General features: G+C 38.4%; 1 protein-coding gene across 6 annotated transcripts in view; it reads right to left on the minus strand.

The window, feature by feature from the left end:
• The window catches only part of tox2 (TOX high mobility group box family member 2), a 127,649-nt gene that overhangs the window by 68,287 nt on the left and 34,587 nt on the right, over positions 1-24,775 (minus strand). For 3 of the 6 annotated variants that reach the window (XM_066702789.1, XM_066702786.1, XM_066702785.1), the window contains exon 2: positions 4,802-4,897. The exons of the other annotated variants lie outside the window; for them this stretch is intronic. In XM_066702789.1, coding sequence (XP_066558886.1) covers positions 4,802-4,897 — 96 coding nt within the window. The remainder of the gene's footprint in view (positions 1-4,801; positions 4,898-24,775) is intronic. 6 annotated transcript variants of the gene reach the window in all.

Genomic DNA, 24,775 nt, shown 5'->3' on the forward strand with positions numbered 1-24,775 from the left:
CTAACAGAAAGAGGTGAGGTGAGTATTTTTCAAAGTTTTAAATTCACAAGTAACACAACTTTCTCTACGCAATCTTCCAACCCACCCAGCACAGCTTTTTGCAAACAACTACACTTCATGTTACTTTGTTAACGATGCCAGCCACTTTACATTCATAATATTCCTTAAATCACAATCTTCTCTAACAAAGCTCAAATATCATGTTGGAATCAAACTACAATTGATTTTCTATGCAGCCACTAAACATTGATTCATGTTTTATACCAAATAATAATGCAGGGACCCTGTTTTTATGCCTTCTATTTATTTCATTTTGCATATGGACTCTTCCTTTTGGATTTAATAATTGAACAGTCCTCAAATATCACCAAATGTAAATGAAAGGCTATCAGGAGCATTAAAATGTCTGTTAATTGAAAAGGCAGATACAAGAACAGTGTTAGAAAAAGAAAATATTTTCTTTTTTAATAGAATACATCTGTAGAATATGAATGTTGTGAAACTGCTGCTACAGAAGCCTCTAAAAATAATAACCTTACAGAGCGGAATTAATAGGTACTCCTCTGTTATTCTGTGTAAAATGTGACTCATATAATATTTATGCCTCACAAATAAATCCCTCTCCCCAACACCCCATTAGTTTCAATATAATTAGCTCTGTGAGGTTTTAACTTCAACCTGAAACAACCAAGCCTCTTTACTAATAACAAAAAGAACAACTTGTCATGCTTTTGCAAAGACATTGAGGCTTTCCGAAGTGTGTTTCAGAGAGAGCAGCCATTTCACAAGAAAGTGTGACTAAATAGTGACAGTCCTGATGTTAACACGCCCAAAGCAAACAATAGCAATGATGCTGAGCAGTTCTAATGTTTTATTATGTCCAACTGTACAGTACATAGGCCCATTAAAAAAAACAAAAAAACAAAGCCTGTAACCACACAGACTCTGTTCCTGTTCGTGACAGATAAGGGAAGCCTCTCAGTACTTGAGTGGTCAGACCTCGTCAGTTAGATTTTAGGTGTTAGGTGGCTCAGTTACAGTAGGTGTTAGATATTGTGGAAGCAGAAAAATAAACTCTCTGAATGTTTTGTTGATAAGAAAAAAGATACTAACCAAATCTGAAAAACTGGGAATGTTTTAAAATGTCAAAATAAAGAAATACATAAAAGTAAAAAGTGATCGTATTATATATATAGAAAGAAAGAAACAAGATGTTTAAAATTAGTCTCCAACAAAATCCCAGTAGACATTTCTCTGGAGAAAGGGAATGGGAATTAGCAAGAACCCAGCAATGTCCATAGCGAGAGATTCAAAAATACAATTCAAGTGGAGGAACTCATACCACACACAATGACTCTCCATTTGGTGGCCTCCCTCTCTTATGAAATCACACCACAGACTTGCGATTGTGCTGTATGCCCAAGGTATACAAAAACATATGAATTTAAATTTTAACATGTGACTTCTGGGTCAAAAGTTTACAGTGCGATCGAATAATCGCATCTGTGGGTTTTGGTCCAGATGATAACTTCCGATTTCCATTGCTGTTTTCTCACACAGTTCACCGTGAGAAGATAAAGACAAAATCAAGTCCACTTCCTGAAGCCATAACCCAGCCAAAAACCAACCATCTTAGAGCAAAGCTTTCACTGGCAGAGCAGAGCAAACGGCCACTGAAAATGCAATCTCTCTGCATATACTGAATTGCATTTATGTTTGGAAACAACAATAAACTAGAGCTAGTTATATCAAGTTAAAGATGCTAATGTAGTTATCACTTTTTCTTCCCATTTACATGTACTTGACATTTGAGTGGTAAAGAATTTTCTATTTTCACATTGTCTACTCAGTTTGATTTGTCACAATAACTGGCGAGACAGCACAGCATGCAGTCAATACATACAACTCCAGTCGCGAAAGAAAGATAGCAGTATATGTAGAAGAGGGCATCTCAACTGATCCACATTTTCTTGTATTTATTTTGTATTTTTATGAACTCCAAAGAGCTCCTGAGCATTTAGAAATCAGTAGTCATTTATGTTGCATATACAACAGATTATTATCCTAATTTATTCTAAGATAAGTTATAGTTTGCATTGGAAAACAGTGGACATTAAAAAAACATTACTGGTTGAATCACAAACCAGGAACTTTGCGGTGTGATCCCTGAGTGACATATATACAAATACATAAATACAGCATGGTCACACTTCTCCCTGTTACAAATCAATACAACTGTAATGTTTTGTTTTTTTAAGTTATAGCTGACATGAGACAACTGTAGCTGCACAATGGAGAGCAGGCCACAGCAGGATTTCGACTGTGATAATTGTAGCATTTTACCTGATGCCTTGTGCTCTGTCACCCGGAGGGATGCGAAAAATGACACCTATGTGGTTATGTGACTCCGCCCACAAAAAGCTACAAAAATGTGTCTCTTAACCATATTCAGGAGACACTTCCTCTGCCAGGGAACGAATCGCGCAATTCCCCTTACATGGGCCGCCTTCTCATCCTGCTCTTCGAGGAAAAGCTGGAGGTAAAAAATAAATAAACGAAAAACAGGCCAGCCCTGATGAACATACACTGCTAAAAGACACCTTTGAAACGCAAGCCATTCAAACAGCAACTGTGAACACCTTTGCAAAAGCTTGCACACACACACACACACACACACACACAAAAAGGAGACTGCAACAGTCGAGTGAGGTTACTTTGGCAGGAGAGCGGATGCAAAAAATAACCCACTTTTAACTGAATATGGTAAACAGAGATGGAGCGATAAAGGGCACAGTGAATGTAATAGGGCTGTGAGTTACTGAGCATTGCCTGTGCTCACCGCAACATCAGATAACAGCAATGGAAAAAGTTCTGGTTTCCTTTAGCATATAATTGGTTATCTTAATGCAATCTACAGTTCTGTTGCTTTTCTTCACAGAATATATATTTTTTTTAAAGAAAGAAAGAAAGAAAAAAAATACTCTACCGTTCAGTTATTCTTACTGTCAACTATAAATGATTACAGTAAAGGAAACAGACATGTTCAGTTTGGTCTCTCTTTGTGTTGTTTTAATGTTCTTTGTGTTTCTGGAACGCGAGTTATAGAAGTGTTCAACGGGCCCGTGTGCTATTCCAGCATTTCTGGACAAAATGAGTAGGGAAGAACAAAAATAATAATAAAAAAATGCACATTTCCTAACAATGTCTTTCTGTGCAGTGACCATATGGAGAAAGCACTGCAGTGGTCTAATATGGCCTCTCTGGAGCGGGGGCTGAACAGGGATTGTCTTGTTCTGGTGTTCTCTGTGAGCTTTTTAAAATTGGTTTGGTTTTCAGCCCATCTCAATAACTGTTTAATTTATATGTCAGCCCTGTCAGTGTGAAGAAGCAAAGGAAGCAAGCTGAGATGCAAATGTAGCAGCTTGCATTTAAAATAAATAAATGGTGTACCAAAAATATGCTTACACTCTTGGCTTTTGTACAGTTCGGTTGAGGGCATTTTAATTAAATTTTTCACTCTTTTTATATATAAATCCTCTAGGCAGGAATAAAGTTGCAATATAAGGTTCAGATAGCACAGTTTATTTCGCACTTAAATAGGATGGGTTTTGTGGCAATGCTTTGTTAGCAACCCTCCACTTGATAAATGACTCAATACAATATGTATTGTAATTAAAAAGAAATTAAACAATACTGCGCTGTTTAAAAAGGTACTGAGAGGAGAGATTGTTCAAAAACAATGTTTATTTTCTGATTCTTTACCCTTCAGGGGAATAAGAAAAAGAATTTTCAGTTCACCGTAGATCGATGCTGGTTACAGATTTATAACAAGTATTTTAAATACTGTTTTGTCAATAAGCTGAGCAATTTAGATGGTACTTGCTATGACAGAGGATCAGGTGATAGAGATATAATAAAACAAAACTTAACACCTAAGTGTCTTGCTGTCACGCATGGATTTATAATTTGTGTTCAGATTGTTGATGAATTGCAATTGGAACATTTACACCCTACTGTTAATCCTGTGTTCAAGTACGCCAGTTCTCATGGAAGAGTCAAAAGATTAATTCAGCTGCGTGTCTGAAATGTGCATTTTGTAAATAGTTCAGGAAGGGGTGAAAAATATAGCAAGAATTTTTTTTTTTTAATCTGAAATTGAAATGCCACTTAAATAAGTCCAACTGCCTCCGGCCCCATGATGCTGACAAACAGGAAAATAAACCTTACAGTGCGATGCATCTGTGTAAGAGACATATGCAAATTGAGGGCATGACAAAAACAATAGGGGGAAAAAAATCACATTGTAAACCTGAGACCGGATGCAAGCTTGAAGCTTCATTCATAAAAAAATTAAAACATCTCTGTCATTGTAGAAGGGTTTTCACCAAGAAGCTTGAGTCTTGAACAGAGCCAAAGCATACCTTCAGATATGTGTTTATAGATATTACTGATAAAAAACAAAAACACCAAGCCACTATAGAAATGAGGAGGGACTTCCAGAATATGTGTGATGTCACTAGTTTTGGTTTATGTGGGTAAGGCAATCACAATAAAGCACAGCTTCAATGTTTTAATATTGTGTTTTGAAGCACCGAGCTGGGGAACCTTTAGGGAACCAATAGGAGCAGTAACGTTAAACTGGCGATCTGATTTCAGAGCTTGGGCACATCGCATTTGCATTCAAACACTGATGTCAGGGCCACCTCACAGCCACAAAACAACCAGTCTGGCACGGGACTGGCATCTTGCGGTAACTGGGCTCCTTGTTTTACCAGACACGGGAACTTAGCTACTTTCTCACCCCGGCAGAGGGCAGTCTTTTCCCGTCAGGGTTGGGGCACATTGGCAGTGCGCTGTGTAGGAGCCTAACACCGCGCTCACCTGCGCTGTATCTGGTCTGTGGAGAAAGAGAGAAAAAGAGAGAGGGAGGGGGGCTTCAGTCTCCATGGAATTGGGAAGTTTTTTGGCATTTTGTCTTCCCGAGAGCGTACACACGTGCCACCCAGGGCCACGAGCACCTTCCGATCAGCAGGATAAAAAAAGCATCATTGCTTATGCTCAACACCTTTTCATCTTATAAAGAGGGCAGTACAGTTCAATACCACAGACAGGAGAAAGAAAAGTTCCAATTGCATCTGAATAAGTGGCATTCTGTGCCATCTCTGGAGCTCTCCGCTGTGCAATACCCTCTGATGCAAGTGGTTTGTTTTGGAAAACACAAGCTGTTGGAGCGCTGGCAGACCAGTTGACAAGAAATAGACACAAGATTCATCCTTCTCTGCCAGACAGAAAGCAGCCAAAGTTTCATTACAGACCAGCCTATGAAGTTGCTGAAAATGTGTATTGCTTTACAGCATTATAACTACTGTACTTTAAAGCATACGCATATATTGTTAAATATTTGTTTTGTTTTACTTACAAACATGAATAGTGTTTAAAAACTCCTATGTAACTCGTTAAGTGTACAGGCCTGCTTCATCCACAGCCGATATTAGTATTCTGTACTTAAAAGCCTAATTTGTAGCACTCATCTCTTTATCCCTGTGTGTCTCTAAAATCAGAGAACTCAGTTCTATTGACTCGTACAAGCTATTTGTCTTTCTGCCGCTGGATCAAAGATTATGTGCCTTGTAGTTCACACTCTTCAAAGCTGAGCCGTTTCTCTGGTTTCTGACGGTCAGGGAAGTGTGCTACTTTTACACAAGATTGCCGTCGCCGGACTGGTCGCATTGCTGTCTCCTTGTGGTGCAAAAGAGCACGGATCCTTTTGTAGCTCCTTCACATCATGATGTGTTTGCTGTTTACAGTGTGCGGGGAGAGCAGGGCTGTGCTCTGACTGTGGCTGAAAAAGGCCTGCAGCCCATGACAAGGTTCTCAGAGAAGGGAAATAAATACATCTGTGTGTAGGTGTATTAGACTATGCCTGTTGACAGCTGTATACATAAGTATGAGCCCTTTGATTTATGGTATTAGATTAAAAGCTTCTACATTAGCAATGCTACTCTTTTTAAAGTTTTGGCAACCCTGATCATATCATATTATGACGGCCCATTCAGTCAACTGAAACTCGAGTCATTATCAGATCAAATTAATAAATAATAACAAATCTAAACAAATTATTTACTCTAATTAAATACAATTGTTTATTTTATGACCCAAAACTGTGGACATCTCGTTGGAAGTTTGCTAACCACATATCCCTTGCCTATGTCTAAAAAAATGTATGACTGAAATCAGCACAATGATTTAAAAGATAACGTTTGCAACATATGCAGCAACCTGAGTTTCAGCTGGAGACCATGGTGGAGAGAGACAAGTTAAGCAAGAAGTGAGAAAGTTTCTCTTAACCAATCAGCTCTCTCTCCCTGCCCTGTTTTTTCATCTGTCATGTGTTTGTGGTAAATCAACATTAATTAAATGGTAACTTAATGTACTTAGCATCTTCCTGGAAATGCAGCTTTAAAGCCACAAGTTGCTGACCACTGCTAGCTCAGAATAGCATTCTGAACTTGCAGAGCTAACAAACACACACACATACACACGCACACACACGCACACACACAAAAACATTGTGAATACAAGACAACTGCCCCACAAAAGCAAACGCTGAATTCTGGAGATAGTGAAATCAAGACAATGCAACTACAAATTATACCCAATTTAGTATAAAATGTTCTTCAAGCTGCATTTAAAATAGTTACATTCACTTCAACCCACCAAAAATATATTTAATTTGCTGCTGTGTGTTTGATTGTATATAATTAGTATTTCCTCAGGATGATAAAAAAAAAAAAGGAGACTGATCAAGTAATGACTAACTTAATGAAATTTCAACTTTATAAAGTAACATGCTGTTAAAAAGGCAGTTTTCGGGGCGGAATTTATTTCAAAATGTTTCCAGTGTATGTATTTTGGAGTATCTGATTATTTTCTTTTCTTTCTTGCACAGCCCATCCAATCCATTCCGCACAGCATATAATCCTGCTTGTTCAGGCTAGGCTAGGATTTAAAAACCAGGACGATAATGCTGGTTACCATTTAACACTTCTGCAACCACAAATATATATTTATAGGAGAGTTTCGAACTGTCTTTTTCTGTTTGTTTGTTTGTTTGTTTGTTTGTTTGTTTGTTTGTTTTGTGTTGTCTGTCAGTACTAAGAAAAATATAATTTATAACGTAATAGTTACATATAGGAGTGTGTGCATATATAAATGAAATGCATGAAGAAAACAACAACGAACCCAGATCGAATACATATTGTGTTCTTCTCATTCTTCTGCTTAGCCTCTGGTCTGGATTCTTCTATCATATTGCCCAAGAATAAGAATAAATAAGCTCTGCAGGTTTCCTAGGAGAATATGCTTCTCCAGGTCACACAAAGCCCATTTCGGATCTGTTAAATCGGTAAGTTATGATGGGCGGCACGAAAATGGCAATGAAAGGAAACTTCAGAGGTGGCAAGAGGTAAATAGCCATATAAAGTGACATCATCTCAATCTGTAGACTAAGCTCAAAACTGAACATGGTGCACGAGAGCCATGATAAATTAGCTGAGCACTAGATAATGTAAACAAGCTCTCTGTAGCACTATATTTAATAGGCCTCTGCACTTAATGCTGGCATTGAGCAGATGTCTTTTGCCAGCAAGACTCCCCAGGGAGGGCCGGGACGATCTGAGTCTGGGAGCTGGCTGGTCATTTACCATGATCCCTGTCAATGGGATCGCATTCCTTCCTGGATGAAACAAAATGGCTCCATTATCTCCTATCTAAAGAATTACTGCGTCTATTAAACTATTCGATGTTATTTCCCTGTAACAGAAATCATGTTTTTTATTTTTTTCTCTTGCTTTCAAAGGGTTTCTGACCCCGGTCTGTTCACTACAATGTAAACCAACAGCAGATAAATCTTACGTACAGCCAGAGGCAAGCTATGCAATTGTGATGTAGGAATCTGCTTTTGAGTACAGTATATCCTATAAAAATCTATAAAAAGCTCATTAAAATACTGTATACAAAAAAGGTCAAAAGGGCACACAGTGCATTCATCTCAAACAAGCTGTGTAGCAAGATATATTAATCAGAACCAGAGTAATCAATTTACATCTATTTTCTCAACATCCGTTCAATTTGTGATTATTTTCTGAAAATACATATTTTAACACTTGGAAGCAATGAAATTATGCAGAAGCTTGACCCAGAGTATTTGTGTGTGTATGCCCATATATATATACACCATGCAAGCAGCACAGTGCAAAACCTGTGATATGAGGTGTTAAAATATGCAGTACAATAACAATAACATGTTATTTTTACTGCCAAGACCTCATACTACTTTCACATCAAGTTCAGACTGGTGGCATTCAGAAAATGAATGTGACATGAAAATTGGGAGAGGGGGCGTCAGAGTTCAAAATAACAAACTCCCTTGAAATATATTGTTTAATATTACTTTTTCTCCCTAATTTTCAGTTCAGCCACAATCCACTTCCCAGCCTTCCATGAATTGAATTTGACGTCTATTGGTGGCGTTGCAAACTTCAAATTGGAACCTTGTGGATGTTTCAGCAAGGCAAGTAATCCATTCATGCCACTCTCAGATATCAGCTGTGAGTGGCTATACATAACCACCACTACCCCCACCCCCGCCTGCTTTCTGTGTGGTTTATTATTCACTCCCAATTGTTCACACATCTTTTTAACCCCTCGTTTGGAGTGAACTTTCTCCGGACACACATTACTTGGCTAATTCAATTAATCAAACCTCAAGTAGTGAGTAGCAGGGAAGTTCACCAGAATACAAAGAGCTTTCTCTCATTTACTTGTCCCAATTTGCAGTGTGTGAGATTTTCAGGGAGGTCTGTCAATAGCATAGAATCAGCATAGAGAAGAAAAAGGGGTGTGGGGGAACTGTTTCAAGATTCCTGCATGGATTTCCATACAACTGAGCAGTTCAGAGAGCTGGAGCACAGGGTTGTGAAACTAAACAGAGGTTATATACAATGCTCCAAGGTCAATTTCCATCCCTCTTTTTAAACACAGATTAATTGCTCTTGAAACAATAAAAGTAAGGACAAATCTGTGTAGATCTGCACGGCCATTTTGTCCTATATCTTCTACGATTCAAACAAAGAAAAACACCTATGGAAACACAGCATTTAGCTGGGACAAGGCTGCAAAACAGACTCATGCACTGCTCTGATGTTTCCTTTTGCAACATTGTTATTTAGCTTCTGCTTACTTCAGCATCTTCAGTTTTTTTCTACACAGTCCCACCTACAGAAGAAAGGAAATCAACAACTGGAGTAAGCCTGAATAACCGAGCAGGAGGCTCATTTTTGCATGGCTCCTGACAAGGACTGGCAGGCCATTTCCAATTCATTTCACCCCTTTCTCTCAGCAGGGAAAGCACCTTATGTGAGTGAAATTCCACAAATAAAGACAACATACAGTGCCACATATTTCTTCTGATGGCTGTAAATAAACAAATAACTATGTTGTTGATTTCATCTATCTAAGTTGGACTTAGCCAAGGCTAAATGGATTAAATGTTAAATGTTAAACCATTTGATGCTATCAAACTAAAGAAAGTAACTGCTAATGCAGATTTACCTTCTTATTTTTTACTGTTACATCGAAGACATTCTTCATTTTAGTCAGGTTGAATGACTACAGTACTCACCATGAACATTTAATTTAAGTAATAGTAGAGAATTGAGGTCTCCAGAATTGTAAAGAAAGATCTGTTGGGGGAGAAAAATCCAGTATTTCTGCCACATTGTTCAATTATTTACATTGACTGAAATGCCTCAAGCCTAGAGATCAGTATGAGTTGAGATTAACAAAGACAACTATTTAAATGTTATATATGTTATAACAATTTTGTGAAATAAGTAGAGATTTGGTTTGACAGATTATACCCTCGTACACATGTTGTACTTTCCTCTTCATCTTATTCTCTGATTAGACGCTCTCAAAAGGACAGTTTGGCTCTACTAATGCATATCCCTTAATTGCCAGAGAACTTTCAAGGTAAAAAAGACGAATAACAGATAAATCCCAGAATTCAGGAAGAAAAGAAATAAGTAAGCAAAAAACATTTGACCGTTTCATAACCTCCGATGTGTTGGCTTCCCAAAGAAAGGAAGAGGACTTCTAAGACTTCCTCTAGCTCTTGGCCAGTTTCCCAGTGATTGTGACATTTTATCACACAGCAAACTTTACTTCGGCTGTATGTGAAATAATTACGCAAATTATGGAAATTAAATCTGCAGTTGATTCACAGGAGGATTTATAGCAGGGATCATTCCAGGCTTCAAAGACTTGCGCCATTACATGAACATATGTAGAACACCTGTAATTCAATACAGCAATGTCTGTGAGGTGCAAACTTTCTGTAGTATCCAGAGGCGAGGCATCCTCACTACAATCATTTTCAGAATTGGCAATGTTTGCTTCTGAGAACTACCCCCAGACACACACAAACACACACAGTCTAATTGGTTGTTAAATACAGTACGCACCTATGACATGACAATTAAGTTTAGGTTGAGAGAAAAAAAAAGTTTGCCACAGAAATATGTTTCTGTAATGTGATGGTCATAGAAAAGCAGAAGACCAGCCTGCCATATACCGTTTTAAAAGGCTTATTTAAGTTTTTCGTTTTTTTAAATTTAATACATTCCATTGCTTTGTCCTGGAAATGTAAAAGAAGTAGTGAAAAGCATCCCAAAGACACTGGAAAAACTAAAATATATATTCCATCTCTGTGCTCTTTGATATGTGTTTCACCAGCCTGATATTATTATTATTATATTGTATAATACTGCTATTTATGACTAGAATAAATTGGAACATTTTATTGTGACTACAGTGTCTTTATCCATGGTGACTCATGTTCAAGAACAGTAAAATAGCATTATAAGTTTATAAACAAAAAATTAAATTACATAATATGAAAGCGGGTGTAGTGTGGAGTAGTTTAAGACCTAGTGTAGCATCTATCTTTATACAGCAATACTCTGAGGCAAAAATACAATACAGCTTTGACAACTGAATCAAATCAGGATTACAATACAATGCACTTAAAATGCCACCATACAGTTCAACCAAGAGTTAAAAAAGGACTTGTGATCTCATCTTGTGACTGCTAGCGATAACAATTGCACAGCAGAGAATTGGCCTGGGTTCCTATATTCCTAGAGAGTTTCCACCATATTCCACCATAAGGAATCAAGGGAGGAGAGGAAGGTAGATCAGAGAGAGACCCACAATCTTTTTCACACACGCAGAAGCTTCTTGTCAATGACAGGTGGCGTGGTACATCTCAGCACACCTCGCCCCTACTCTCATGTGCGCCGGCTCACCAAGAGGCTGCCCATTCATAATATCCATTCATCCATTCGGGGAAAAAAGCACCATGTTCATCTGTGAAGGAGCTTCCTAATCATGGCCTAAGGCTGTGTCTGCTGACAACCAAACACAGCGCGAAAGTAATTCAGTCTCGCAATCTGCTGGGAAGGATCTGTCTCTTGGCACCTCGGCCTTCCTGCTGAGTGAGAGGTAACTCTAATGCCAGTGATGGTTGCTTTTCAGATTAATAAATAAATAAAAAAAGTGGCCAGAACACAGTGCATATGGAAAATGCTATCGCTACACTGCTGTGTTTAATATGTGGTCTTAATTACTGTGCAATAAAGATACAAAAATAAACAAATCTGTGGCAGAATTCATTTGGAGTAGAGTGAGGAACTATAAGATGGACATTTCAGTTAATGCACAGATTAAAATGTCAGCAGTTCTGGGTGTGCATGTTTGTTACTTGGGAAGTGAAAATCTAAATGCAGGCATTCCTTTATAAATATCTGCCAGAGAGAGAGATGCATTCAGGCCGTATTTACATATGCTTTACATTCCCTTTGTCGTAGCATGAGAATGGAAAAATCGCTTTGGTGCACAAAGACTGAGAGTCCAGCCCACAGTGTAGAGAGCCTGTGTCAGCAGATGAAGACGGGGAGTATTTTTATAAACACTGACAAAGAGAGCAAAAGTAACCACCATTTTTTTAAAATGTATTTGTTTGGCATTTTGGTTGTGGTTCACCACAGATTGCATGCTGGTCTTGCACTCCTTTTAGTGAAATAAACAGGTTTTCTTATCCCTTATTAAATGAACAATGTTATGGCCAATACAATTAGTTTTTGGTGTTGAAATGTACAGACTTTAGTGGGTTATGTCATTCTATTGAGACCTGGGATGCTGGTTGCTCATTGTCACTCATTAACGTAAAGTTAATAATATTAGGTTAGGCAGGGTTGAAGGAAGGACTTTTGAAGGAACTACTATTCAAAAACATTTACCCCAAACATACATATCTACAGCTCTGGAAAAAAATTAAGAGACCACTGGAAAATTATCAGTGTCTCTGGTTTTACTATTTATAGGTATGTATTTGGGTAAAATTAACATTTTTGTTTTATTCTATAAACTACTGACAACATTTCTCCCAAATTCCAAATAAAAATATGAATGGAATGGAATGGATGCAATACATGTATAGATGCTGATTTAAGGAAAATTTGCAGTGGTATCTTAATTTTGTTTGTTTTTTTGTGCACTTTCATTTACAACAACATTAAGATGTACACAGTTTGCATTGTCTGCCCACATTCGTGCGTTCTGTCTAGTTTAGTTTTTCACAGTTCCAAACCAATCTGGATTTAGACCCAGAACGGGCCAAGGATTGAGATCAATGATTACACTTTTTGTTCTATCAAAGAATGTGCTCTCTACTTCCTTCGCTTATGGGATGTTTAAGCCAGTGAAAATAAATATGCCCAAACTATAGTAATAAAAACTGTGCCAAACTCAAGTGGATTGCAATGGATTTCCCTCCCTGACCATTTTCTTGGGTATTGTGGCTTTTACTTATAAAGCAAAAATACATTTCTTTGGTTTCAAACAGACTTAGGGATTATTTTCTGTGGCTTTGGCTTGAACCTGCATTAAAATAATCTGCTATTTGCATTTGTTTTCTTTAATCAGATAGGAACAATATTGCCCCCCCAACCCACCCCTCATCGTGTTAATGCCATCTGTTCTCTTTGTCATTCTTAACAAAATATAACATTTCACAAATGTTTAAGTTTCGCCTTTCAGTGCCATTGCTGTGTATGAGCTAGTTGCCATAATAGCAATAGCTGGCCTTCTAGAGAGATGCTATTGTATTCAATCCACAGGGAAGCTATAAATTCCCCTTGTTATTACTAGAAATAATAAAGGATATTGGATTTTGTTTGGCAGAGCATAAGAGCTGTATGCAAGCAAGGTCTTACCTGCTGGGGCAGCTTTCATCTCATTCATCTCTGTGCCAGAAACTAGGGGGTGTTTGTGCACAGTGTGCCAGACCAGCGCGGACTGTCATGGAATCTGATCGTGTTTGAACCCATCTCATACCGCCAGAAGAGTCGCACAGTTGAAGTGATCGCCCAGAAAGACAGGGCTGTTAGTGCTTGATCAATACATGGGAATATAAATCTTTTGCAGCGTGTCGCTCCTAGCGGAGGCTGCTCCAAGCTCGGGGCTGTGTGTGTGTGTGTGTGTGTGTGATCATGACGATTCAGAAGTGTCCCTGAAATGAAGACTACAGCAGAGAAGCACAGAGGCATTTCCAGGCTGTCACTGCCGCACAGACAGACAGACACAAACGCACACACACACACACACACACACACACAGAGCACTCTGAGGAGAACTGTCAGGTATGCCAACATGGAGAACTGGAGATGTTACAATGCCCAGAAATGCTGAACAGCAAGCCCTTGTCAACTAAAGCCTGAGGCCTGTTCAATTTGTATGGCTCCTGAGTAACTGCATATCCTAAAAAAAAATTCCCTTGAGTATGTAATCTGGTGTTTTCCAAACCAAAGTGCTTTCATATCAATGAAATACATAAAATGTCTTTGACAGAGGGGGTTTGGACACTGTTCCAATCAATATATTTACTGTTCCTGTCAATTAACAAATGTGTGACTTTGATAAGTATATTACTGCCCTTTGCTACAGTTTGGACACACAGTGTAACACAATAGCCGGGTCCAGTCTAAGAAACTGTATACTTACAGTTTGTAATGCACAGTCACCTTGTATGAGGAGAGGTTAAATAAATAATAATAATAATAATAATAATAATAATAATAATAATAATAATAATAATAATATAAATACTGTTATTTTAGTGCTCTGCAAACTGTTCCACTGTAAAATTGTTCAGTGTACATTGATAGCTAGCATATTTTCGTGACACTGAATAATTTCTTTTATCAAAGCTAGCCCACTGAAACCATGCAATCTGATGAATTATTCTTTGAAGGATCCAGATTTTTCCTCTGTTAAATACGGACCTGGTGAGCTATTTAAAGTATCATTTACATCACTCTATTTTCCAATACCCTGTGCTGAACTAAAATAACCCTTCATTGTGGCAGGATTTGCTAGCTCTTTATCACAGTAGGCAACAGAAAGGTGTCAAAGCGTAAACTAGTCAAATCTATCCAAACATGTTAACAGGTTTCCAAGACAAATAAAATATGCTCAATCGCTTTGAGGATGTGAGTGTGAATATACCTGTGATTATTGGCTTTACTGTGTCAGTTGTATGAAACCTATGAATGAATCTTCAAAAGAAACCTCTGTACTTTAATTTTAATGTGCCAACCTTTGCTGAAACGGGAACAGCTTACAGGCCCAGCACCCTGCATCGGCAAAGCCTGTAATGGCTTCTGCGCTTCCCTTCCTATCTGACTGCTTGCCTCTGCCATGGGATTTCAAAAGCAGATGTCTCATGTTGTACAACACTACAAATTATTATTGCTGTTGACTAAAACATCAACAAAAACTGAAACTATGGGAGATGTAAACAGAGGGGAGGGTGAAAAAAAAGGTCTCATGGAACCTACAGCTTATCTCAGACAGACGGGGATTTATGATGCTCCGGCATACCTTTCCACCGGCTGATATGTAAGTGGATGTACAGCCCCTCACCCAATCCCCTACTCTGAGGCCTTGAGGTTGCATTGCGTCTGAATGTGAAGTAAGTAGATCTATGCAGAAAATGTAACACAGAGGCCTGCTTGTGAGAGAACTCCTACTTTGTAGAAGCAGAAATCCCCATGTTCACCATAAGCAACAGCATATATATGGGGAGAGAAAGAGAGAGAGTGAGAGAGATTTTTGAGGGCAACTGGGCTCAGCAAAAGCACGTACTTAATTAAACTCTGCCTGCCATCCCCTCCCCTGTATATCAGGGTGCTGATAAGATAAGAAGAGGGAAATGTACACATGGCAACTGATTACATAGTGACCTCCCAGCTTAAGTCTCCAACCAAGCAAGTCATTCTGGTTTGCAACTGTATGTGTCTTGACCCATAACTTAAAAACACAGTTCAACATAAATGGTGCACCATTTGTTGCAAGTCAGTTTGAGTCCAATTTTAAGGATACAGCGACATTTTGCTAAAATTGATCCTTTCAAAAAATGAAACAGACTAGCTGTTTTGACACTTCATATCTGACATCAAGACAGTGCCTCACTTAGCAAGACCGATGAGTAACAACAATAGGACTGCTTCGACAACTGGCTTTTCCTGAACCTTCCCAATGTAAGTAAGAAGTTGTGTGGGCTGAAAGTGGAAGAGTTTGGACTGATAAATTCCTCGGGACTAAGAGTTTCATTTCTCTCCTTTGCTCATAGTGCCATATTAGTGCCTAAGCTTTTTACCTGACAAGATATTTCATGTTGGTCAAGATGGCTCCAAAGAAAATTTGACCTCTGCTGCACTTTTAATTTGCCACCAGTTAATAATCAGAGTTTGAATTGTTGTGCTTTGCCTGGGAGGTATCTTCTTTACAGAGCTATTCATCGCCTCTAAATATAGTCCTTACAGCCTCACTCAGTTGCTTGGAAAATCTGGCAGCTGCCCGGCTCTCCATTGAGTAAGAGCATTACGTAATGAGAGTACTGAGATTGCAAAGCCCCAGTAAACATCCTCATTTTTTAACTATATAAACAGGAACTAGCGAGAGTGTTTATCAGCTGCATTATAAACCACGGCAAATGATTCATGTTTTCACTTGCGCAACCGTAACCAGAACGAGAGGATCCGCAGAAGATGTTGCTTCGGTGGCAATCGAAGCCCTGAATGGTGGGATTTAAGGCCCGGCTGCCAAAGTTAAAGTGCGCCAAGTGGTGACTTTCTCAGGGTTAAATGCAAACACTTTCTCCGTAGCGACACAAACAAAGACTCGAGTGACCATGTGCCATGCCAGGCAGAAACATGGAGGCAAATGAGTTCAGAGAAGAGAGAGCAGTTTGATGCCTTTTGGGTATATCTTTTTGTCCACACGTACTTGAGTCCTGACTCCTGAGCCTTGACTTTGTTGCAAATATGAACACAACAAGAAAGAAAGTGTAATTACACACACTCACACTACACATCAAATATAAATACAGAATAGTTGATGATGTAAATATTTAAAAGAATGAGAAAAGCATGCTCAAACAGTAATGTTTTAAATGATTAACTGTTTAGAGTGCTTGACCTCTGGTAAAGTAACTCATAGTAGGTCACGATAAGATAATAGGGCCATAACGCACAGTTTTATAGGCCCTCCACCCAAACTGCATTGTTTTCTCCACATCCAGAGCCATCAATATCATTCTTTTGTTCTCCAGGCTGCGATGGAGAGATTTGCTTTTTCAACTTATGAGCGAAACTACCGGTAATGTAATGTTTGCTTTGGTGTCTGTTGGGGGAGCCCCCAGTCCAGCCACCAGTCTGCAGACATTATCTTTACAAACACACGGCTGATGCTTCCTGCAACCACAGGCCCTGCGCTCATAGTCTTGGGGGCACGACAAGTACTGTAGTTGCTGAAGTCCGATCCTGTTAGAGGCAATACTGTACTCCAGCACCTGGGAATTGCTACACAGATGATTTTATTTAAAAATAATTCATTTGCCATCTACTTTGTCAAGGGAAGCCAGCACTAATTAGAAAAATGAAAAGACCTGACTGAAATGCAACAGGCCTTGGTTGTGTGTTAGGCCTCAATTGGTCACATTTGCTCTACAAATATCCAATCTGAGCAGCTGTGCCACTTCCAACCAAACGTGCGAGGTTACCGGTGATGAGGCTATTTACATATCTACGTAAGAGAGTGCACTTTCAAAGTGTCTGCATCTGCACCAGCTTCTATTTCATCTTCTATTTTTCTCCCTCTCTCTCTTTTCCTCAAATTGGCTGCCCACGTGCATGATGGGAAGGGGTCAGCAGCAGGCTTGTTCCACACTTAAAGACGAGAGTGAGTGTCAGAGTCACGCCGCTCTGTGCCAGCTCCCTAATGAGTCTGTCAGGGTCCGTTAGAGGCAACCCCTCCATTTGCAGACTGCAGCCTGTAGACAGCTCTTATTAGCTGGGTAATGGCATGCCACAGGGGCAGATTAAGCAGGCACTGTAAAAACCCTCCTATCATCTTTTCATTTATCTACTTTGATGTAATAAAGCCCGCTTTCCTGTAGCTGGTAATGGTGATAGCATCATAGGAGGCAGGGGTAAATGAAATTAACACACGACTCCTGATAAGGTTCAGGGGCCATCAGTCACTCAAAGGCTGAAGGAGATTATCCTTGCCAAACGACTGTCACCCTCAGAGGAGAAATACATTGAAATACCACAAAAAAAAAAACTCCTCTGTTTTACATTCAGAAATTACAGGTTTTGAAGACAACGGGAACACGAAAGCATTCATACTGACTACATTATCTGGAGAACAATCATACAGACGAGCCACAATAATTGACACTGAATTCTGTAATTCCACACATCGCCTTCAGAATAATAATAATAATACCATATTAATGAATAAGATGCTAATACATCATGTTTTTAAGGTTTGAGGATGACATCATAAAAGCCCTGAAAATACACACTTATTTTATAATAAGGAATATAAGGAATAACTTAACATCATACAGGTAAGTCTCCCCCACCCCCATCTTATTCCAGGTAAATGAGAATTGGCATCAATATAGCTGGAGCCAGGGCTGAAACGTACAGCAGTGCTTCATGTGTTAATACAGGATTAGACGTCGCTACAATAATAAACCATTAAAAAGATTAGTAAAGTCCAAATACAGCTTGTGGGCCTTTTTATCATCACATGCCATGCCAGTAAATACTGTAGTGCCTTCTTTCAATTCACCTCCAGATTGCTGTCAGTCAATTCTGATTGATTTTGGTTCAACATATAATATAAGAAGATTCTGCCTCGAAGATGGTTTGAACACACTCACACACACACAGATGCTGCTGGTTATGCAACAGACGTTATTTTCTTGTTCTCCACAAAATTTGTATTTATTCTTACTTACATATTTAAGCAAGCACATCAGTTGTACATAAGGAGAATAAACTGAAACATGCAAAGAAAGTGATTCCAGGGATTCCTGTAGATGGGATGCCATTGTTCCTTGATGTAACTAGTATATAATATGAGCTGGCTAAGGTTTAAGAAGCCATGGGAATAGAAGATGTCTTTCATCAAAAATACATTATAGATACAGTTGGTTAAGGGATATTGGGAAATATTTCTAATAGAAACTATGTTCTTGTCCATAACTAGTATGGATTAAAAAAAAAAGAAAAACTACTACATACTAGAACCATATATTTAAATGTGTTTTCTGTCTTTAAATGGGAGATTTCAACAGAGGTGAGGGAGCAGGTCACTCAGCAGCTGTTTGGATCACATCTAATTTGAATCTGAGAATGTAATCCATTTAGCAATATGGCAAAATATTCTAAGTGCAGCAGCAGCTGAGAAGAAAGACTTCCAATGAGTGTTGTGCTTCTTTGATTCAGGCGGGTGGCTACTGGCTGTCTGGCCAATCAGTTTTCAAATATCAGAACAGAGCGTCACAACAGTTTTTGTCACACTTTGCTAGGGAACCAAGTGTAGAGGCAATGCTTGAGGCCCACACTTACTATTGATCTTGCAAGCATTCTAGAACTGAGGAGCTATGAAGTCACAAAACATATGGATGTTGAATGGAATCTGATTATAACACTTATTTTATTTAACTTTTCCTTTGAGTTCTTTCTCTTTCATTTTCAACCCTTTTATTCGATCGAAAGTGTCTATGTTTAGTGGTGGTGGTGGTGGTGAAGGGGGGAGCAGGTCTGAGATATGTAAGCAACACTCTCTGTTTTCTGTGAGTCTTAATTACACTCCAAATCTGGGCCGCTAATCGAGAAGTCTTTCTGACAAACACCTGTAGCTCCTGAGATGACTCTGTGGCATTTCAAGATGGTTCTCGAACGCCCCCCCCCCCCCTTCGAGACTGGATCCAGTACCCGTAAAAGGGCAAAGGAGGAAAGTTGAAAGTTCAGACAGGAAATAGTTAAGTCTCTTATCTCTGGTCTCCAGAAGAAATTCCTAGTAGAAGCCACAGTCCACTGATTTCCTGCTTTCTTGCCCAATGCCCTATTTTTACTCTCCACTCTAGAATACCACTGACAGCTTTTTCCTTGTCACTGACACATTTCCTGCCATTTTAACTTTGACATTTATGTTCTCGGCTCATTCTACAGCATTTCAAACAGCTCCCTTACTCTGTAAACCTCCGCTGAACTGATCTCACTCACTGCACTCTTTCTCTCTCTGCTCATCTTCAAAAAGCGTGTTTGGTCTCTGCACTTTGGGGTCTAGTTTCAATGCCTGAGTCCAGCCACCACCACCAAGCACCACTGCCATGAGCCCAGGACCAAAAAGAAAGAAACAAACTCAGCTTTACATTAGCGCCTTACATCAGCCACAACACTAACAGTTTTTCACCTGATACTGCCTGTATTGCATTTATTACCTGCTAATCACCTTTAATTGTAGAAGATGATTTTAAATTAAGAAACTAGATGATAACATCACATCCTGCGGACACAGATCGATAAGTTGCCAATGCAAGAAAGAGACACTTTGAGACTGCTTTGTTAGACAATGTGCTCATGAGTTCCCCAATCTAACGAGCGATGTCCCACCCCCCTTTGGGTAGGACTCTTGATTCTAAAGACAACTGAACACTATAATACATATATACAAATGGAGAAGCTTCTCCTTCTCGCTGCATGGAATTCTGGGTAACCAATCACCTCTCCTCACGTTCTGCCTTGAGGTGAAGCAATTCGTGAATACTGAAATAATTATATACAAAGGTAAGGGGGAAACAGCATCTATACCATAAGTGGAGAAAAGCAGAATAAGTAATGCTCATTTTTAATGTGTTTTTATCCTCTCCGTATCTTTAATAATATATTGAACACAAACAAAAATAAAATAGCTGGAAGGTATATAGTGTGATTATGAAGCTTGAATAATTCTCCAGAAGCGAGCAAGGTGAAATTTGCTTGCCGAGTATATAGCAGAGATTCGTTTCGGCAGTTGTTTGTGGGTTGGCCTTTCTCTTAGCTGTTGGGAAAGCATCATAAATAAAGTGTCTTGATGAAAGAGCGACACAGAGCTCGCAGGGTTTAGTGCACTGGGTTAATAACGACATGATGAGGTCATCTTAGGGGCAAGGGTCATCTCCGATCAGCAGAACTCTGACTGAGAACCACTTGAGTGCACAGGAAAAGGCCGGACAAAGGGGACTATTGGAGGTGGCCCTGTTCTCCTGTGACACAATGCGACTCTCATAAGAGACACGCAGGCTGCACTACCCCAATGGGACAGCAAATTATTATATACATATAGTGTTGTCCGCTATCAAATTGTTTCTAGTACTTTTACTTTGTACTCAATTTTGATATAATGAGAAAAGCTGAGTGACAAATGAACACAGAACCTTGGCGAGAGCAAAACACAGCATACCATTTGGAAATGTGTGGGCTTATACTTAAGTATTATTAATATTACTGTGGTCTAGTTCTTCTTGACTGTAACAACAAATTAATGGAATCAAACAGGAAATCATATTAACAATAAATCGCTTTCCTTAATCCCGAAGAGGAAACAAACAATGTTTTTCTCAGGATGATTTCTTGCCGTTCTAGACTCAATGAGTACATTAATAGCTCCTACTGGTTTCCCATTCCTTGGGTTGCCCGCTTTATTTATTTTCCTACTGTTAATTTACCTTCACAGATACCCGATTCTCCATCCTATATCAACGCGAAACCACGATTTATGAAACAATAGGCATTATTTTCAAAGATAAATTGCAACACCATTTTAAGAAGGGCAATTGTGCATTTTGGGATCAACTAAAAGACAGAAGGTACTTTGCCATGTAAGTCATTGTAATGTTTTTATGTGTATAAGCGGAATCATTTGGGGTTTTAATCTCAATAGCAACAACAGATTCTGACTTGTGTTCTATATAGTATTGGCCTGGATTCTCTTTGGAATTAGTCAGTCAAGATTTGAAATAGAAAACAATACCAAACTCCCATGCAAACCCCCTTCAAATATGAAAAAGCCTCTCGACTCTCAGTCATGAAGCCATACTAAGTGCCATGTGGAGGCATTACTTGTTTCACATCTCTGAGAGATTACAGGTCGCTGAGGCTTTGTCAGTTGAATCCAGCTTTCATATTTTACCTCTTAACTTTGAAAATAAAAAGGCATTAGTGTAAAACAAAGCAGTCAAAGTGAAATTGTAGAAAAGATTTACTGTATAGGTGTGGCTCTGTAAAGTACACATTTCTGAAATACTGCATTATTAAATAATACTGTAAGCCTGATTACATATATACACACACAATTTATATCTCACTATGTACACAGATTTCTCAAGAACTCAGCTGGGGAAATCGGAATACATTTAAAACAATGGTCGACTCTTGACACCTGTTACATATATTTGGCAGATTTACATGTGTGTGTGTGTGTATGTTTAATGTAATGTTTGTTTTAAAAAATACAGTATGGCATCCCTTTCTAAAGTATGTCAGCTGTTTAAAGAGCATTGTATTACATAATTCTGAGAAAAATATGAATGTCCACAAACCTTATGTATCTTCCTGACATATGTCACAAGCAACAAAGCAGAACATACTCTTTGTAAGGGTTTGTTTTTTCTCTCTCATGATGAGACTTACAAAACGTGATACACAATTCAGCCCAATAAATGTACTCTTCATCCCCATGGAAAAAAAATTAAAATTAAATAAAAATAATAATAAAATAAAATAACATTTGAAGCCTGCAGACTAGAAAGGACATGAGAAGCTGCTATTAATTGCCATGAAGTAAGTCATCATTAGAATCAAAATAAATATTCCTCCACATTTGTGGCTGTTTCATAAATGTATAATAATAATTGAATTATGGCCTTGGCAGTTTGGCTCTATTTTGTCAATATGAGGGTAGAGGCTGAAAAGGAAGCAGAATACTTCACATCAGCCCACATTATTTTAAGAAGAAGGAAGTATATTAATGCATTACAATAATTTTCCCTTCATATCTTTTTTTTTTTTTTTTTTTACTCCTCTTCTGTGCCACCTAAATATGCCAATTTAATATCTCGGAAGATGTGGCTTTCCCTTTTATTACACGGGCTCTCGTATAAGGATTCGGTTTCAAAAGGCAATAATTCATCACGGCACAGTATTTCAGAGCTTGGGCAACAGAGTGAAAAACACTGCAGTAAATTAACAGGCAAAAACAGAACGGCAGTTATTAAAAATCCTGAAGTGTAAAGGATATTTATTATATCGTATCTTTCAAATGAGAACATCTTTTATTTTATTTTATCATGAAGTTCCATGCAGGAGAATTATAATGTAGAAAGATGTCCATAGCACTGCCATAGATAATATGCCATGATATAATATCTACCATTTTATTAAAAATAAATTGCACCAGTTATGCACATTGTTTAGATAATTTTGCAAGGGATCCCATTTTTTCCTATTAGCAAGTCTAATGGTACATTATTGGATCATACCCTATGTTGTGGGATGACCATTAATTGCTGTGTCTGACAGATGCCAGATATTGTCTGTCCCTAGATCAATTCCGTTGCTTAATTCTCCAATTCAATCCCAAAGCTGGCAAACTAATAACTGTTGTAAAATAGTGTTCAATCACTAAATATGGTCCCCCCTTGCTCCATAAATGGTTATTAACCCCACCCTTTTCTCCTAATTTATCATCCTGATCAATTAATTAATCAAAAAAACAAAACATGTAAATAATTGTGTATCTTAAAGTATAAACTGTAACATAAATCAGGATGCGGCCTATGAAAGCATTGTGTTTATATTTTCCAATGAAGCAAGTTTAATAAGTTGTAACATGTAGTGGACACCAAAATGAATCTCATTACAAACCTACAAAGGATGTCTTCTTGAGATTGTATTCATTACCTTAAAAATGTGTCTAATGTTCTCACAGTATTACTAGACAATTGCACAATTCTAACAGATATTTATCTTCAAAAAGCAATTGGTTGGCTTTATGTTTCTGTACATCACAAATAAACCAAAAAAACATTTTCAAAATAGAGCTGTTTCTTTTTTTTCTAACATGAGCAGGGGGTGACAAAAATGTGTTTTACACTTTGATTTCTAAGAAGAGAACATCTGGTAATTTCCCAGTTGACAAAAACCAACAAGTCACCCAACAGCCTTTTTGGTAGTGATTTTGAAATCAGCATTGAAACATCAGAGGAATATCAAAATGGGAATATGAATGAATTCATCTCCGGATAAGTTTCAAAATGCAGGGCTGGTTAGATTAACAATAGTCTTGGATTGCCCAATATTATTTTGCTGCAAGACTAGTGCTAATTGAGGTCTGTGAAACCTCTTTACACATGTATCTTGTAACAGTAACATATATCAATAGATGTACTACCATTTAAAATGGCTGCCCCCATTAGAAGCTAGAGACCTAATACACATAACCTCCAAGATACACCCTACTCTCATTATGACTATATAATATAAGGACCTCTGTTCTCACATTAGCTCAGTCTAATGCACCTTCAGTGGCAACTGCATTAGAGCCAATTAAAACTACCCACCTCATTACAGGGGCTCTGCAGAGTTTGCTTTGTAAACCTATCTCCACTTTATCTAAAATGTACTTCAGTTTTTGTTTTTACATGTTAATGGACTGGTAAATGCAGACAACTAGGAACGTGGAGTAGTGTTAATTCTGGTACGGTGGCCCTTTTCTTCCCTTCCATTAGACTTGAAAACCTGTAACCAAATTGTAAATCTCTCATCTCTCTGCTTGCTGTTACACAGAAAAATTGAGCAAGTGCTTATTGATTTCCTCTAATCCGCCCAGGAACTGAAAAGCCAGTGTAGACCTATACCTCTAGGTAAGGAAACTGCTCCAATTTGGTCACCTTGAACTGAATGGTTTGTGTCAATGAATTAAAAAACCACAGAGAACTCTCCACAAGTCGCATACTTCACAGATTTCACACACAGGAGTAAAACAATCCTTGCTGTTTAAGCCCTTCATCCTGGTAGTACAACTCCTCAGTCAAGTACAGGCAAATGATCAGCTCGCTCAGTAATTCAGAGTTGTGAGTGTCCTGCCATGAAGTGATATATTGAAGATAAAAAGATTTCCATGATTCGATGTTTCAGTCTATGGTTAAATATATGGTGTTCCTTTTTTGCTGTGAGTAGCAGAAATAATCTTAAAGGATAAGAGAGAACACCCAGAAACATCGAGAGAAACATTAGGAAACTAAACACTGTCAACA

The sequence above is a fragment of the Amia ocellicauda genome, chromosome 4 (genome assembly GCF_036373705.1).
Source record: "Amia ocellicauda isolate fAmiCal2 chromosome 4, fAmiCal2.hap1, whole genome shotgun sequence".
Lineage (NCBI taxonomy): Eukaryota > Metazoa > Chordata > Actinopteri > Amiiformes > Amiidae > Amia > Amia ocellicauda.